The sequence below is a fragment of the Pezoporus occidentalis genome, unplaced genomic scaffold (assembly GCF_034315485.1).
Source record: "Pezoporus occidentalis ecotype Australia unplaced genomic scaffold, CSIRO_AGI_Poc_V1 ctg202, whole genome shotgun sequence".
NCBI classification, from domain to species: domain Eukaryota; kingdom Metazoa; phylum Chordata; class Aves; order Psittaciformes; family Psittacidae; genus Pezoporus; species Pezoporus occidentalis.
In genome coordinates this window covers 341,764-357,522 of record NW_026913879.1, presented here as the reverse complement: position 1 = coordinate 357,522, position 15,759 = coordinate 341,764, and the positions used below count along the sequence as shown (strand labels likewise).

The following is a 15,759-nucleotide window of genomic DNA, read 5'->3' as shown; positions in this document are numbered from 1 at the left end:
TTGACAAGATTAGTTACATTAAAGCCCACTAATCCTATAAAGAGCTCTCACCCACCTCTAGCCAGACATATTGGGCAGCTGTAGGGATGGAGGGGATTTCAAACTCCACCAGGCCATTTCTTGATACCAGTTCACTTGTATAAACGTTGTCCTTTGGTGTGAGTTCAGCTTTAATTCGGATAGTGACTCTGTCAGCTGGACTTCCATCAGGGTAAGTGACTTCTACCTACACAGCGTTTCATTTATAGAACAACAGCTTTTACATTATAGGCAATTCCACTCAATGACACAAACAGCAGGTGGAAAAAACCACACCAGAACATGGCATAACATCCTGGGATCAAGTCAGTATAACCTGATATCAGCCACATGGCAGCATCTCTACTTTTAATCTTACCTTTCCTTTATAAGGCAGTCCAGGTTTGAACTGTTTTCTAGTATCTTTGGAGTACTTGATATCAATCAGCTGTTTCTGGACAGGCGTTGAGTCATCAAAAGTAACCTGCTTGCTCCCATCAGAGCTGATCACTGTGGCCCAGATGTTGACTGTGCCTCGGAAATGCTCTGGAACATCAGCTGGCATCATGTCTTTCACACACACATCGAAGACAGCAGAGCCATCAATCTGCAAAATGGATTGAGGGAAGGGAAATGTAAGTTTGCATCCACATTCCAAAAGGGTCTAGAAGCCAAATCTAAAGTGTAGACACATAAAAAAATATGTGATTGGTCCAGCATAATGAAAATATTTATTGCACTTATCCATTTATTTTCAGGTCTCCCACCAGCAGCACCAAACAGAGCTGTGGTATTCACGCCAAAGAGTACAAATCAGGCATTTTATCACAGCTGCCTCAATGGTCTCACTCACCTGGGTGGTCTTGAGGACAGGGTGTCCCACCTCATGCCTGTAGTACCCTACGCCATTTATTGTCATGTTGATAATTAACTTTCCTGTCACTGGTTTTCCAAACGTGTATCTGAAATGCAAAGAAGATCATTCCTAACTGCCAGCTGTTTCTTGTGTTCCTGAGTCTATCAAGGCTGCTACTATGTGAGCTGCACAGCTAGAAAACCATGACAAGAAACCATCTGAAAAGCCTGCAGCAGATGAGATCCAAGCTCCAGTGGCTGCACCATAATTCATAGTGAGGAAACTTTCCCTGGGCCATGTTCCTACCTGGCATGGACAGTTCCTTTTTCACACAGTGAAAGGTCACGAATGTAGCGAGGGGGGTCAATCAGCAACTCAAACTTTGGTAACACTATAATGAAAAGAAATACAACAGATTTTCAAGATCCGATTGTCCAGATGATAGCAAAAGCACTGGCAAGATCACTGCTGGTGGTGGGATGAGTGCAGTGTAGCTAATGTGAGACAGGACAGCACTCAGCAGAGAACTGGCGCAACAAAAGCAGCAAACCAGGAATCTCTCAGCAAGACACCCTTAGCAAAACACCCTAGATTTTTACTTAAGGGGGATTTTTACTTCAGCCAGGATTTGAGCACAAGCTTCTTCTCTTAGCTACAGTAAAGAGGACAACTCGCTCCGACTCCTCCATCATGTGTTGGGAATAGAGCCGAGAGATTAGTAGTTGTTAGTGGCTATAAACAGGCTTGTGTGATCAGGTCAGATATCCTAGCTTGTTTGCTGGGTGTAACAATGGCCACCTTGCATCAAACAGAGGAACTCTGAGACTGAAAAGTAATTCCTAATTCCAAGGAGGGCTCTGGGAAAGGAAGGAGAGCACTGACAGACTGAAAGCATCTTCAAGAGTTTTTCCAAAGCAAAATGAATTGGGCAATTTGACACTCCAAGTCCTTTACTTTACGGAGGACAGGAACAAGGAGCCTGGTTAAGTTGTAAGTGTCTATATCCCTGAAGTATCCATATCCCTATAAGCCAAGTATTTATATCGCTACGTCCCTAGCCTCTAAAGAATTCTTCCTCATGACACTCTAAATGTCCTGGTGTTTCATCTCAGGTAAAAACATTTCATAATGCTTTGTTTTTCCCAGTGCACTTGGGTTACAATCAAAGCCAATTTGGATACAACTCACCATATTTCTGAACTTCAAAGGATTTGTTGTATGTGTGTCCCTGCATTTCAGCAAAGATGAGCCATTCACCAAACACTGGCTGGTCAGACAGAGGAAAAGTCATATTCACAATACCTGAAAAAGGAAACAACGTTCTGTGAGCTCTGTGTCACTCAGCAGCCCTTGTCAAGGCTTATTGAACACAACTCAGCAGGAGCAAAGGCAACTAACAATACACTGAGAAAAAAGCATCTGAAACTCACCACAACAAAATGGTTTCAAATTGCTCCACTCTATCATACGAGACCCCCGAGGATCCTGCAGAGTGGTTTAGGAAGGAGAAACGTCACAGTGAAAATGAGTATCACTAATACGTTTAACTCAGTTTGCAACAAAGAATATATACACTTCATTAACAGCTCACATGTAACTAATGTCTGTCAAAAGCTTCTCTGAGGATACTTTACCAGGGGTACTTGCTGTCTAAAGTGCAGTACTCATTTAGACTCTGCTTGTGTAACCAATACACACAGCAAACACTGTCAAGTGGCAGATCTTCCACCTATCTTAAGACACCAATTTTGCATGTGAGGAACTGGCCTCTGAAGACTCTTTCTACTCATAAAGGGAGCTGTATAACTAACAAGGCAATTTTTAGATGACAAAGTCAGATGAAATTAATCCCATTGGTTTTGTCAGCATTATATCTGTGACTAAATGCAAACAAGAGAAGAGGGTGAGTTCTTCTGCTTGCTGACAGCTAAGGAAAACACATGGGAAAAAAATAAAAGACTAGACACAGAAGGAACCTCTCATTCACCTCAGAAGGAAGAAGACAGGAGCACCCTTTCCTTGCCATGAATTTCTATTGTCCACTATCATAATGTTTGGGTGCAGAGATGAGATTGGCCCTGCTATATCAGCCCAGCCAGATGAAGGATAGGAGTGTGTCTGCATTGGAAAGAAGGGAGAAATTGAGTGGGACTGTTACATTTATAAACCCCAATGAATCTAGCCAGTTCTTCTCAGTCTGAAAAATGGGAATGGATTGCTGAAACTGAAGTAGAAGACAAGTATATTTGTTGGTGATAACAAAAAAGCAGGACACAAAGATCAGTTAAAGACACAGGGATAGAGATAATTGCATAGGTTACAGTTGGGAATAGCCGTAATGGACTTGAAAAGGTGCAGATGTATGACTTGTTCCTCTTATGGCTACATGAATCTTGTGCCTCTACAGGATGCATGCTACATGACTGGCAGACAGATACTCACCACCACATAAGCTTCAATCTGAAAGAAAGGAAAAGAATAAAAGGCTTTATGAAACAAAGCTACTTTTCTGCTTCTTGTGCTGAAGCAAGGTGTGATGCACAGACTGATGAAGTTTAAATATCTCTTCTTTGGCAAGAGTAGCTGAGAAACACACATTTCATTCACCCATCTAACTGGAAAAGTCATACTTTGTGTATCTGTGCATTACCTAAATAGAGGCCACTTCAGAGACTTTGCTCTAACTGTTTTGGCATAGTTACATCCTATTTGCTAGCACTACAAAAGTGTGTATTCTCCTTTAACAGTAACGTCACCAAATGAAATAAACTTACAAGGTAAATCACAAGATATGGCTGAATAGCTTTAAAAATCCAAGTATATTTCTGCATAAATGTAGATTAGAATAAAACGCAGCTTGCCAAATATTGCATCATATTTTACAGTGTGAAAGAAAAGTTTTCTTTACCCTGTCATTGACTGGTCTCAAGTCAGAATTCACCATAAAGAGGTTTATCAACACTAGAAAAAGAAAAGAAGAAACGTGTTAGTCATCACAACAGTGAACAGAGCACCTCATCCCAGAATTTATCCCTGAAAAGGGTTTTGCTTGAAAGCAGTCCTAGCATCTGGCAAGTTCTCCACGGTCACTTTACCTTTCTGCTTGGGTTTATAGACAGGTTTATCAGTCTGGATGAACACTGATGAGCCTTTGCTATCAATGGTTACTGTGGTATAGTTGTGGAAAATGTAGCCTTCCTCTGCTAGATGCCGGTTGCCCCAGACTTTGAGATGTGCCTGTCCACGGAGTCCTGAAGGCACCTAGAAAACAAACCATGAGGTGAGGAAGACACAGAAAAGCCTCTCAGCTTTCTGGGGAACATAAGTGACACTGAACTGAGCAAGGAGCAGCCACCTGCTGCATTTCAGTGTAACTGTGTTAGTCATAAAAGGAAGATGAAGAACATACTAGAACTTTTACAGTACATAAATGTCAAAGGAGGTTAAGTCATGCTAAAAACATGGCAGGAAATTCTCTTCTCCCCTTTCTTTAGCACTCGAGCAAAGTGAGGTTCAATCTACATGTGCAGCTTCTACTACAGAAGGTGTGTTACATGGGGAAATGAACCTGGTTCATTTTGATAGAGGAATAAAATTCCACCCCCCCAAAAAAAACCCAAACCAGACACAAAACCCCCAAAGAGGCACATTTTCAAACAGTTGCTCAGAGAAATAAATGACTTTTCAAATTACGTTAGATTGAAAATTATGAAGTAAAATATCTGACAATATTATAAATATTGTAAAAGGTCAGCAAATCAAATCAGCAATGAGACTGCAGGCTTTATACAACAGTTAGCGTCTTTGGATAAAGAAACCTCTAGCATTTGGTGTAACTGCTGATGTTTCCTACCACATAGGTCTATATTACACCTTCCCAAAAAGAAAGGAAGAGATATTTATGAGTTTGTATATTAGCACAGTAAAGGATGGGGAAACATCAAACCCTTTCTAGATCCTAAATCCCAGGCACAGTCTAACTACTGGCAGGATAGAACAGCCATATAATAATTACAGGAAAGGCAAAGAAAACTCAGGGGTACACCACCGAGGCAAAGGAGATCCTATCAGTCACAATAGGCCATCACCCAGCTGGGTAGACTTCTGGAAATCAAAGGCTTTAATTTACTTACAGGCCAATAACATGGGTGATGCAAGCAGGTGCAGTGAAAGCATCTATGCTGTGCTGCAGTAATACAATAGAACTGTTCCCTGTTCCACTGCTGTGGTTGAAGGCAAGTCCCTTACGCTTTCACCAAAACCATCTTAAAAGAATTGACACTCACCTTCAGTTTAATTGTTCCTTTATCTAAAACGAGAAAGAGAGAGAGCACATTATTCTTCTCAAGCTAAGGTACTAACATGATGGTTAAAGAGCCAGACTACCCAAATCTTGCCTACTTTAGAGCTTACACCACTACTAGCAGTGGTAGAACAGCACTACTGGATTTCATCTGCACTAATTTCATTCAGTATTAAGTTGGACATAATTAAAACACCTTTTGTCTTACCACACAGAACAGAGGAATCTGTCTTTGATTTGTGCATTTATCCAAATGCACAAGTAATACCACCTCTTTCAGCAATACTCAGTCCTGAAGATACAGAAATTGCATTTCCAGCCCTCAAAATAAGGGTAGAAAATAATGATGATGATGTAGATTTTGTATCTTTCTTTAAAGTCAACTTACACTTCACACAGCTCCTCAGTGTCAGGCATTCAGGTTTCAAAAGGAAAGATTTTCATTATGAAACTCTTGAATATCAGTTATACAGGCTGTGTGTCTTAGTGTTCCAAAATTATCAGCCTTGGCTGTTTGAAATCACATACATCAAAACCCCATCACCACAACCAACCGAAAACATTTAGTAGCAGCCAATGAACTAAACAGTAATTTGTTTCCAGTTCTGCTATCACCTAAAGCAATTCTCTAAGACAGATGTGCTTCCACAACACCTCAACTTAGAAACTAGTTCTCAAGCTCAGAATTACAGGAACTTACCCAGAACTGTTCCGTGGCCCCGTGACACAGTTTCTCCTTTGACTACTAACTGAATCTGGACTGTTGTCTCCTTGACAGAGTTAAAGATGGTTACACTTATAGCTTCCTCAACACCAGAGCGGAAAACAGAAGGTGCTGCGATCAAATAGCCCCTGAGGAGCAAAATTGGAAGTGGATGGTCAAGAACAGCAGCAAGAGTGTGATCTTTATTTAGAAGCCACTTTATGTATAGCAGAAGGAAAAGAAATTACTATTCTGTAACATATTTGCCCCCGTAGGGTCAATGCTTGTGACCATCAGCAGTCTAGGTCTGTATCTAATAGGCATAATATGGACATAGAATGCACAGAGAAATGAACAGAGCCTAAGTGGCTTATAAATGCTTAGTATTTAAATAGATTTGGTATTTAAAGGAGTAATATTGATCTTTATTGCATATATATTATAAACAAGCCTATGTTATATAAAGAAATTAAATATGTAACTAGCTAATCATAGAAAATCTGAAGTCCATGAAAGGATAAGGAGGGACCTGAACCTCCAGTAGGATTTTGTAGATAATACTTTGTTTTGAAGCAGTTTAGATACTTCTTACATTTTACCTCAACTAATCTTCATGGCTTCAACTTGATCTACAAAACAAGAAGGGACTCTCAGTGCTGATACTCAGCACTTTCCGAACATCAGGCTCACATACATACGCATCTCATCTTCCAATCTGCATAGAAGTGGCCCAGAAACTGCAGTTACAAGATTGGGCTCAAATTCTCAGTTTTACTACCACTTTTATTCAAACAATTACCTCCTGCCAGTTTACAAACCCTGGCAGAAAGGCATTATTTCAGCAAGCACACAAACCCACAGTTTTAAAGCCACCCCAGACGACCTCCCATATATGCTACAATCCCTGTGTTTCTCAATGGAATCTGCACCAGTCCTCCGTACTGAATGGCACTGTGCCATGAACTTGTCAACTAAAAGCATTACAGCCCCTGAGCTCTTTGATGCGCTGGGCTGGAAGCAACACATTTACATTCTCTTCGTGACACACCTTTCTGGGGTTTTTTCCTACCCAAAAGGATTTCTTTTGAAACAAGGCAATTCCTCAAGTGACTCTTTAAGCCCATTTTCTCAGCCCTTGCCTTTCTACAGTTCCATGAGCCAGGTTGTTTTAGTTTGTGATTAATTATCACTTTGGGATGAGGATGATGGTGTTTTACAGCCCCCCAAGTCATCTTTTATCAAATTCCAAGCCCATGTTTCTCTCTCAGCAGGCTTCATTGCCATGGAGATCCCATTACCCCCAAAGGAAGTTCAGATCCCTGTGGCATTTGACTTAAATTGCATGGGGTACTTGCAGATTCAAAACCTTATGGTTGCCAGGTTTGAAAATTCATTAGGACAATAATAAACAACAGTAAAGAGTTACTACTTAGCCTGCAAATTCTTGGTAAGACAGACATAGCTGGTCTAGTTGCAGAGGGAAAAGGAGTACCAGCTGCAGCCAGTATGAGCTGATTAGATTCAAACTGTCACACAAGCACAGCACTACGGTGCCATATGTGAAGCACATGTATTCACATTGTTCTGAACTGCTGCAGCTCCTTTTGAAGCATCACTCTGTTGATATGGTCATTTAAATCACTTAATAAATGGTGTTCGAATGCTCAGTATTTAACTTGGCTATTAAACAGTTAACTTGACAGTGACTGGACAGATCCTTTAAGCACATTTGACTAACAGCTCTGCCAGGTTATGCCAAAACTTGGCAGGACTGGGAATATTTTCTAGTAAGCAAGTGAAAATAAGTTCTCCATGGCACTCGGTTAATGCAGCTATTCATGATGCTGAGGGGCTATAATAAGCTAGGGTTACAGAACAAAGCAAACCTTAATCAAAGTTAACCTAAACACCCTGGAACGAGCTGTGGATTCAATTTCTACAAGCCAGAGGACTTGCCCAGCAGTGCAATGTTTCTCCCCAGATGATTTTCCCCACAAGAATGCTCTTCGGGAGCAACTAACGTTACCTTCACCCATCCCAAGCACAACGGCAGCCCCTGCGCAACACCCTGGATTCCTTAAATAATTGTTTGCAGATAAAAGCTTTGCAGCAGCCCGCCGGAGCAGCTACAGGCAGGTATTTCTAAGGAGGCTTGCTGCCTGGTTTTTTTCGCTTCCCCCTTACCCTGCGCTATGCACTTTTGCACCGGCGAGTCCAAACGTGCCGCCAGGCTCGGGACCCGCCGCAGCTCGCCTGCCCGACCCCAGCCCCTCCAGGCTTTGTTAAGCGGCCGGCGCAGCCCTCACCGAGCAGAGGGGTTCACTCACAAGACCCCCTCCCCACCGCTCCTCCCGGTACTTACTGCCGCTGCCGGGGCTGGGCTGCGCTCAGGCTGCAGAGGGTCAAGAGCACCGGCCAGGCGCAGCCGGGCTGCCGGCGGGGCATGGTGCTCCGAGCCCCGGCGCTCTCCGCGGGCAGGAGGAGCCTTTTGTTCCCGGCGAGCGCAGCCCGAGCTCCCCCGCCGCCCCGCTCCCGGGCTCGGCTCCCCGGTGCCTCTGGCCCCCGCCCCTGCCGCGTCCCCGCCCCTGGGCCGCCTCCTCCTGGCCCCGGTGCCCGCTCGGCTCCGGCCCCGGCTCTTTGTCTGCGGCTCCCCGCCCGCTCCTGACAGCGTGCACCGGGGGAAGGGGCCGGGCCCCGCACCCCCGCCCCCGGCGCCAGCCGCCGCTCCGCACCTTCACCATCCTCCCGGCAGCCGGCCCGGGGAGAGCACCTGCGCGGGCTCCCCTCTTTCCTCCTGCTCACACCCATGCGGGAACTTCTCTTCCTCCAGCTCCCACCGGCTCGGAGCGGGGCGCAGCAGCCCTGCGGGGTCTGCTCCCGCTAACAGCCCCTGCGCTCCCAGGCGCTCCGCCGAGCGCCGCTAAAGAACCGCTTTCCAGCCCCTAACTAGCGTCAGGATTGGTACCACTCTGTCCATGGGCCCTGGTCCACCCATTTCCATGTCGCTGTCCCAGCCCGTGTCTACTGCAGGGGCTTGGGACAGGAGGGGGAGCTCGCACTACACCAGCCTGAAGAAGAGGGTGCAACTAGAGTTCCACTCACACAGCCGAGAGAAAAGCCTTTCCAAAGCAATAACTGAGATTCAAGGTGACACAATAAATGCCCTATCTCACAGCGGTGGATACAGGTATCAAGGAATGATTTCTCTGATCCCTGCTGGGGACAACCCAGGCAATGCAGGATCCCAGACGTGCTTCAACAGAGCTCAGGGCTAAATGAAAACCCTCAGCGTAGGTACTTTGAATCATGCTCCCCACCACACACACCCCTGGCCTCAGGTGAACAGCTGGGAAAACAGGAAAAAAGTAGAAAACCACCACACCTACTTTTCCCCTTGGTTAATGCCATTGTTTGAACCTCAGTCCATTCCTTCTAAAAATAACTGATATGGAACCCAGTGTTTTATTGAGCAAAAACACAGATTTGTATCCTGAAGTCAACTCCATAGCTTACCAAAGGTACTTTCTTCCAGCTCCTGCCAAGAAAAACAGCAAATTAAGTTGCTAAAGCTGCTAAACTTCTAAACTGCTTTTCCTCCATCTTCAAATTCTTTCCATCACCATATTTCAGCAATGTCATTCCTAGTGAGCACTCAGAACTCACTCAGTCCTGAGTGAGGTTTCCCTGACACCTTCAAAGGCTGCTCAGTCCATCACCAGAAGGGCAACAGTCTGCATCTTGTTTGAAACTCAGTGGTTTTAATAGGACTTCTCTTCAAAATAATAAAACAAAAGCAGCAGCTTGAAATCAGCAGCTTTTTAATACGTTTTAAAGGAATCACTTATTTAAACCACTCACCCTTATCTGAACAATCCTCTACTAACACTAGTCTACAGATCCTGTTCTAAGACTTGCCCTAGTCCTCAAGATGAGGGTGGAGAACTGAGGGAACTTTACTTAGCACAGTAAGAACAGCAGAATAATGCTCTCCCTACTTGAATGAGGACGGTTTAAAGATTGTTCACCACCTCAGGAATGGTTCTTTTTAATGGGTTTTTTCTAGCTCTAGTTCAGCTGTGGGAGGAGTTGCAGAATGCCTTGGAGCAGCTTTCAGCTGTGAGCTGAATCAACCTTGCTTGCTGGTGTGCTGGTTAAGCACAACTGCTCTTCTCCTCCTCACTTCATCGTTCATGTGTCTCCACAGGACAAAACGACACTGTGAGATCTACCAAGGGACTCTCTCGTGTGCCCCAAATTGAAGACACATGCCAGAAAGCATGAAGTCAAGAGGAGGCCCTCCTAATGCATCTTTTCTCTCCATCTTTGAAAGAAATAGGGTGGTTCCTTGGATCTCCCATTCCTCTGAAATGTAGAATTGTACTCAAATGGTACTACCACTCTTGTACTAGTTGTAACAGCTACACTGGTCGCTGACATAAGCAAGGCAGTGTCTATAAGAACAGGTAATGCATTTTGTTCAGAGTATGTTAATTAAATACATGAACCCTCTCCACAAACCCTGCATTAGTAGCCTTTGGGGTGACATCAGTTCAGTTGCCATCACACGGGTTTTACATGGAATTAACCACAGCGCCCACCATTCCCATTTGTTAAGAGCTGGGTTTTGCTACAGATGTTTCACTAGAACACAAGTTGTATCTTTCCCCACACTAAATGCAACTATGGCACAGTTAAGATCAACCTTAACTTGCACCAACACTGTCAAACTTAGGACTCACTTCAAACAGTTTACGACACTCTTAAAATAACTCAGTTTTATACCACAGCTTGGCCATTGCAACTGAACTGGACATGGAAATAGCTGGAGTGTCTACATCTAAAAGAGCAGATTCTTCCCTACTGCTGCATTCCCCTTCAGTTTATTCAAACTCATTCAAACTCTAGAACCATACAGATAAAGCCTGGCTGGTGTGCTCGGGAAATTATGAAAAGCAGCTTATGAAAGAGTGTGTTAAAATGGGAATGTTTTGGTGTTTTAATATCGAGACAAGTGAAAACACTCAAAGATAAACCAAAATCTGGTAATTCCAAAGTCTGTTTCAGCTTCACCATATTCTCGGATATCCGTGGAACCCTGTACGTATACCTTGGTATTTCCCTGTCTGCAAAGCAGCAATACTAATGTTAGGCTCCTTCCCGAGGGGAACACTTAAGAGCACATTTGAATCCTTTGATTAAAGACAATAAAGAGGCAAAATGAAAATTCAACCCCTCTGCTTTCTCCTGGTACAGCAGCCTATAACCAATGTACAGTACCTCCCCTATCAAAACCATGATACTGGTAATAGTCCTGCAGAGACCAGGTATGTTTTGGCTGAAATAGCAGCATGCTTTCAAAAAACAGGATTATCTTTACACTTAACTCTTTCTACAGCAGACCCTCAAATGGCTTCTCACAGACTCATGCCTGAGATCCATGGGGTAGGTACCAAAAAACTCACAACACGCCATTGAACATCCATTCCTCAAAGACCCACATTTTCCCTTGGAAAAGCTATGGGGATGGAAGCAACAGGATTCAGCAATGAACAGGTGAATGCAGCAGAGCCCACCCCTCAGGTGAAGCTCCATCATCTCCAGCATAATGCTAGCATCTTTTTGACCATAAACCTGTGTGTTTCTACATTTCAGAAATCAGCGATCATCATGGGGAGCAGAACCCTTTCAAGTCATCATTAACTTCTTTTTAAAGGAGAGATGTCTTCCAAATGGATTCTATTTGATATTTACTGACTTCAAGAACTGTCAGGCAATTACAGTCTCTGAAGACTGCAAGCCATCCTCTAATTATGAAAGTATGCTAAATCCTGTAAATAAGGCTGGAATCAGCTTGGTTTGGGGGAAAATAAAAAAAGCTTTAGATATCATTTCAAACTATTTAGTTACTGAAATGGAATTTTCTGTGCTTGCCAAAATGAATCCTATTCAGTGTGATGCAACAGGTGTTGGAATTCCAGCAGCCGCCTGCAACCCACATCTGGTAAGAGTTAGGAGTTTAAAGCAAGTTCTGCTTATGTATAAAAACAATTCAGCAGTCAGATCTTTGGCCCATATTCACCCACCCACCCGCCCTGTGCATAGCTCAGATTTTTATTTCCTTTACAAAACACGTAATTCTGCTCCTCACGAAATTTTAGGAATCTTACGGCACTTGTTCAGGTTGAAAGTGTGCAGTGCATTGGTATGGCTGTACTGGTGTGTCAAAGGTGATTGCCTGCAGTTCACAGAGAAGGGTGAGTACATCTATATTGGTTTTGACTAGATGTAAGTTACATCCTGACCTCTTGTATGTTCTCATCATTATTCTGCAGAATTCCTCCCCCACCTCCCATCTGCCTCATAAATAATTTATGTGCAATGCTACAATTTCAGACAGGTATTTGCCAATCAAAAACTAGAATTAACAGTAAGCACTAAATAACACTCATTCTTGTACTGCCAGACTACTGCCACTCTCAGCTGTATCTCTTCTTGTTTCCCTTCCCAACTGCAACATTAAAATCAGTAAGGCTATTCATAGGAATCAAGTGTTAGGATCACACCATTAATAATTAGCCCTTTGAACTGCCTCAGCATGACTACTCTTAACTCATCACACAGATAACCAGATCTGAAGGTACAGGAAGTAATCCTCACTCTGAGCACACATGTATAAGTTGTGCACAGAAGAAAAGCTACTGCAGTAAAACCAAGGCTAATCGTTTAGTTTTGCATTCAGTCCTGTACATACTAGATTTCAGTAGAAGGTGGGTGAAAAATAAAAACCAGACAAGTCATCAGTCTTAGGGAAGACAGAATCATTTGACCCCCCTTCCAATTAGAAAACCGTTCATGTTGATCATCACATACTGTCAGCAAGAATAAGGTCTTAGTTAATTTTTACAGCATTATATTCATGGTAAAAGAACCCACACCCATTTCCTTAACTCCCAGTTTTGTTCTGCCTTTGTGTTCCTGTGACAGCCTCCTTTCTGTTAGCCAAACACAGGTATTTAATGTAGAAACTGATAACTGCAAATCAAGGATCCCATTGGCTTTGCCACATTACTTACTGCAAGTTTACCAGCAACAAGGAAACATCAGTCCAGATACAGAGTGGTAGGAACAAGGCTGATCCTGCCTCCCGGGAATACAAGCATATCTAGAATAAAATTACAAGGAAAGGATAAAGAGCACATTTAAAATAAGAACATAATCTGAGTAGCATATAACAGGAAAATGGTATTGAGAATGTAATTATTAAATAGTTCTGCCAAAAATGCTTATGAATCATCTTTAGAACAAGAGAGACTGATCTTTTGCAGTAGTACAGCATTTTAATTCTTGACAAAATTATTTCTTCCTATTATTTCAGTCATTCTTATGGGCAGATGCTGACTTAGAACAGGAATAGAGCACAGTACTTAATCCGAAGTGGCTGTCATTAAGACATACGCAGCAGATATTATACCAAGGAATTAAGTTTTGATATGCCACAGGCCATCTCCGAACATCTTATCTATATAAACAAAAAATTTGTTATGTCTCAAGAGGCAAACTGTGTTTGCTTCCCTGACACATGAAATTTAAGATCTTGAAATAGCAAGAAACTCGATAGGCCTTTGCATATACATTATCACAGAAATGTTTTTAAAAGGAACTGATGAGAGGCATTTGAGACTATTCTGCAAAGCTCATCCTCCAGCCTAGTGCTTGCTTTCCAGACCACACACAAATGCAGAGGAAGAAACAACCTAAACTCATTTCTGTGAGTTGAACAGGAATGCTCACATAATCACTGCAACTGCTCTTAATTGGTGTGGCTCAGTTCTACATTTCAGAGCTCTTACATCTTCTGCTGCTGTGGAACTCTTTTCATGTCCTGGCAATCACAGTCCAGCCAGCAGTTTGTTTATCATATTCAGTATGAGTTTCCGGATCTCCAACAAAGTGGTATTTACTCCGAGGCAGGGAAGACTGCAGTAATCCAATAAGTTCTCATTAGCCTAAAATGCAGAAACATCTGCTGGGGTCATGAGCTGCTTACTTGCTGTTGATGAGCAAAGAATCAGCTTCATTTGAAGCTAGTGTGAACAAAAGAACTGCAGGGTCGGGGGTAGTGGTGAAGAGACAAATGGGCCTCCTGGGCTTTAGCTCTACTGTAGCACACCATGGGCAACAGGGATGCTCCCTCACCTTGAGCCCTGCTTACCCTCTTGCAGGCTTCCGAGCTGGTGCCCAAAACAGTCAGTCAACATTCACATAACTGAAGAGAACATGGCCGGAGCTCCCCAACCCCACCAGAATCCAGACAGGGCAATCTGTGCAGTGCAAACCTAGTTGAACATCTTTGCCAAAGGCTTTTTAGTCGACTAAGAAAATTTTGCAGTGGATGAGTACTTACATTTCTGTGCTCCCCCCCTTCCCTCACAGGTTCTCAGGCCTAACTGGCTCATTTCACAATCTGCTTTCAGTTTTTAGACCTCCACCCCCACCAAAAAATCCCAGCATCTAACGATACACGAATGTTAAGAAAGGGTCAATAAGAACTTCTGGCCTGAAAGATGAATACATCACTAGTAAGTACAGCAGGAATTCACAGAATAAAATTAAATCTACATTGATCCAAGCTACAGAAAGGAGAACATTATGAATTCTAGGTAAAAAAAGGAAAAAAGATTGATAACCTGAATAAAAAGAGCCTTTAAGTTGTTCAGGATTCCGACTGATATTCAGAGCATGTGACATTGTCAGAAAACAAGTGGAAAACACAAAATAAGTGGTGTCACATCTGCTTAGCTCCTGCTCCAGTGACTCTGCAGTTCTTTGTTGTTGTTTGTACAGTGTTAAATATAGCAGCATCTAATTCTGTGGCTATTTCAAGGTGGAGGAGCCTAAAACACTTCTGTAAAAAGCCAAAACAGAACCACTTAGAAAGAACATTCAGGAAAATCAAGATGGAAAAGTCTCAGTTTAAAATAGCTTAGAAACCTTTCCTGGAGAGGCTGAGCTGGTTTATCTAGCATTTGTTCTACCATTTGCACAAAGAATTACCCAAGTGCTCAGTTTAAGGAAAAGAAGGGCCAGAAGGTTCAAATCAACACCTATGCTTCTTCTGTATCAGTGACTGCACGTCCCCAGGCTCTTTATTGTTTTGTACATGCAGTTGGCCTTTAGCTCCAGGACTCCCACTTTGCTTTAGGCTTGTTGCATAGACAACGGCTGCCACCTGCAGCAGCAAGGACGAATTACTGCCCCAAACATTCATGGCCAGAGAAACCTTTCTCCACCACCCTTCTTCAAGGAAGAGAACTAACAGCATGCCACTTGACTTTAGAGTGAAAATTTTTACTGCTGCCTCTTGTAGCAGTAACACTTGGGGGGGGTGTATATATATTTATCGCATAAAATCATGGAATGGTTTGGGTTGGAAGGGACCTTAAAGCTCATCCAGTTCCAATCCCCTGCTACGGGCAGGGATACCTTCCACTACACCAGACTGCTTCAAGGCCCATACATACAGCAGTAACTTAGTGGTAGAAAATCACTTAACTGAAGATGGGTTTAATTTAAAAGTATTTCCTTAAAAAATACAATCCTTTTTAAACCAACAATAAGGTCTACTGTCAGGAAGTCCTTGGAAAGACATACTGACTTATGTCCGTGCACAGACTGAACTATCAAGACTCTATGAAGTTGATTTTCATTTCATCTCTCCTCCCTCACACTTAGAGCCTTCTGAGTCTCAGAATGACAGCTTATCATAAGCAGGTTAAAGGCACGAGGACACAAATATTATCCAAAGAAATATAATAGGAAATATCCTAGGAAAACCAGCTGTTTGATCAGCAGTTTCATCATATAGGAGCCTTTCTGCCA

At 43.0% G+C, this 15,759-nt stretch overlaps 1 protein-coding gene across 2 annotated transcripts in view; it reads right to left on the bottom strand.

Moving 5' to 3' along the window:
* The window catches only part of CPAMD8 (C3 and PZP like alpha-2-macroglobulin domain containing 8), a 44,685-nt gene extending 36,225 nt beyond the window's left edge, over positions 1 to 8,460 (bottom strand). Inside the window, exons 1-12 of one of the 2 annotated variants that reach the window (XM_062618694.1) lie at positions 8,243 to 8,460; positions 5,878 to 6,029; positions 5,161 to 5,183; positions 3,970 to 4,135; positions 3,783 to 3,835; positions 3,317 to 3,334; positions 2,305 to 2,359; positions 2,063 to 2,176; positions 1,181 to 1,265; positions 872 to 980; positions 398 to 625; positions 56 to 226 (exon numbers count right to left, since the gene is read on the bottom strand). In XM_062618694.1, coding sequence (XP_062474678.1) covers positions 56 to 226; positions 398 to 625; positions 872 to 980; positions 1,181 to 1,265; positions 2,063 to 2,176; positions 2,305 to 2,359; positions 3,317 to 3,334; positions 3,783 to 3,835; positions 3,970 to 4,135; positions 5,161 to 5,183; positions 5,878 to 6,029; positions 8,243 to 8,325 — 1,257 coding nt within the window. In that variant the 5' untranslated portion in view covers positions 8,326 to 8,460. The remainder of the gene's footprint in view (positions 1 to 55; positions 227 to 397; positions 626 to 871; positions 981 to 1,180; positions 1,266 to 2,062; positions 2,177 to 2,304; positions 2,360 to 3,316; positions 3,335 to 3,782; positions 3,836 to 3,969; positions 4,136 to 5,160; positions 5,184 to 5,877; positions 6,030 to 8,242) is intronic. The other variant, XM_062618695.1, reaches the window with a different exon arrangement.
* Positions 8,461 to 15,759: the final 7,299 nt, after the last annotated feature.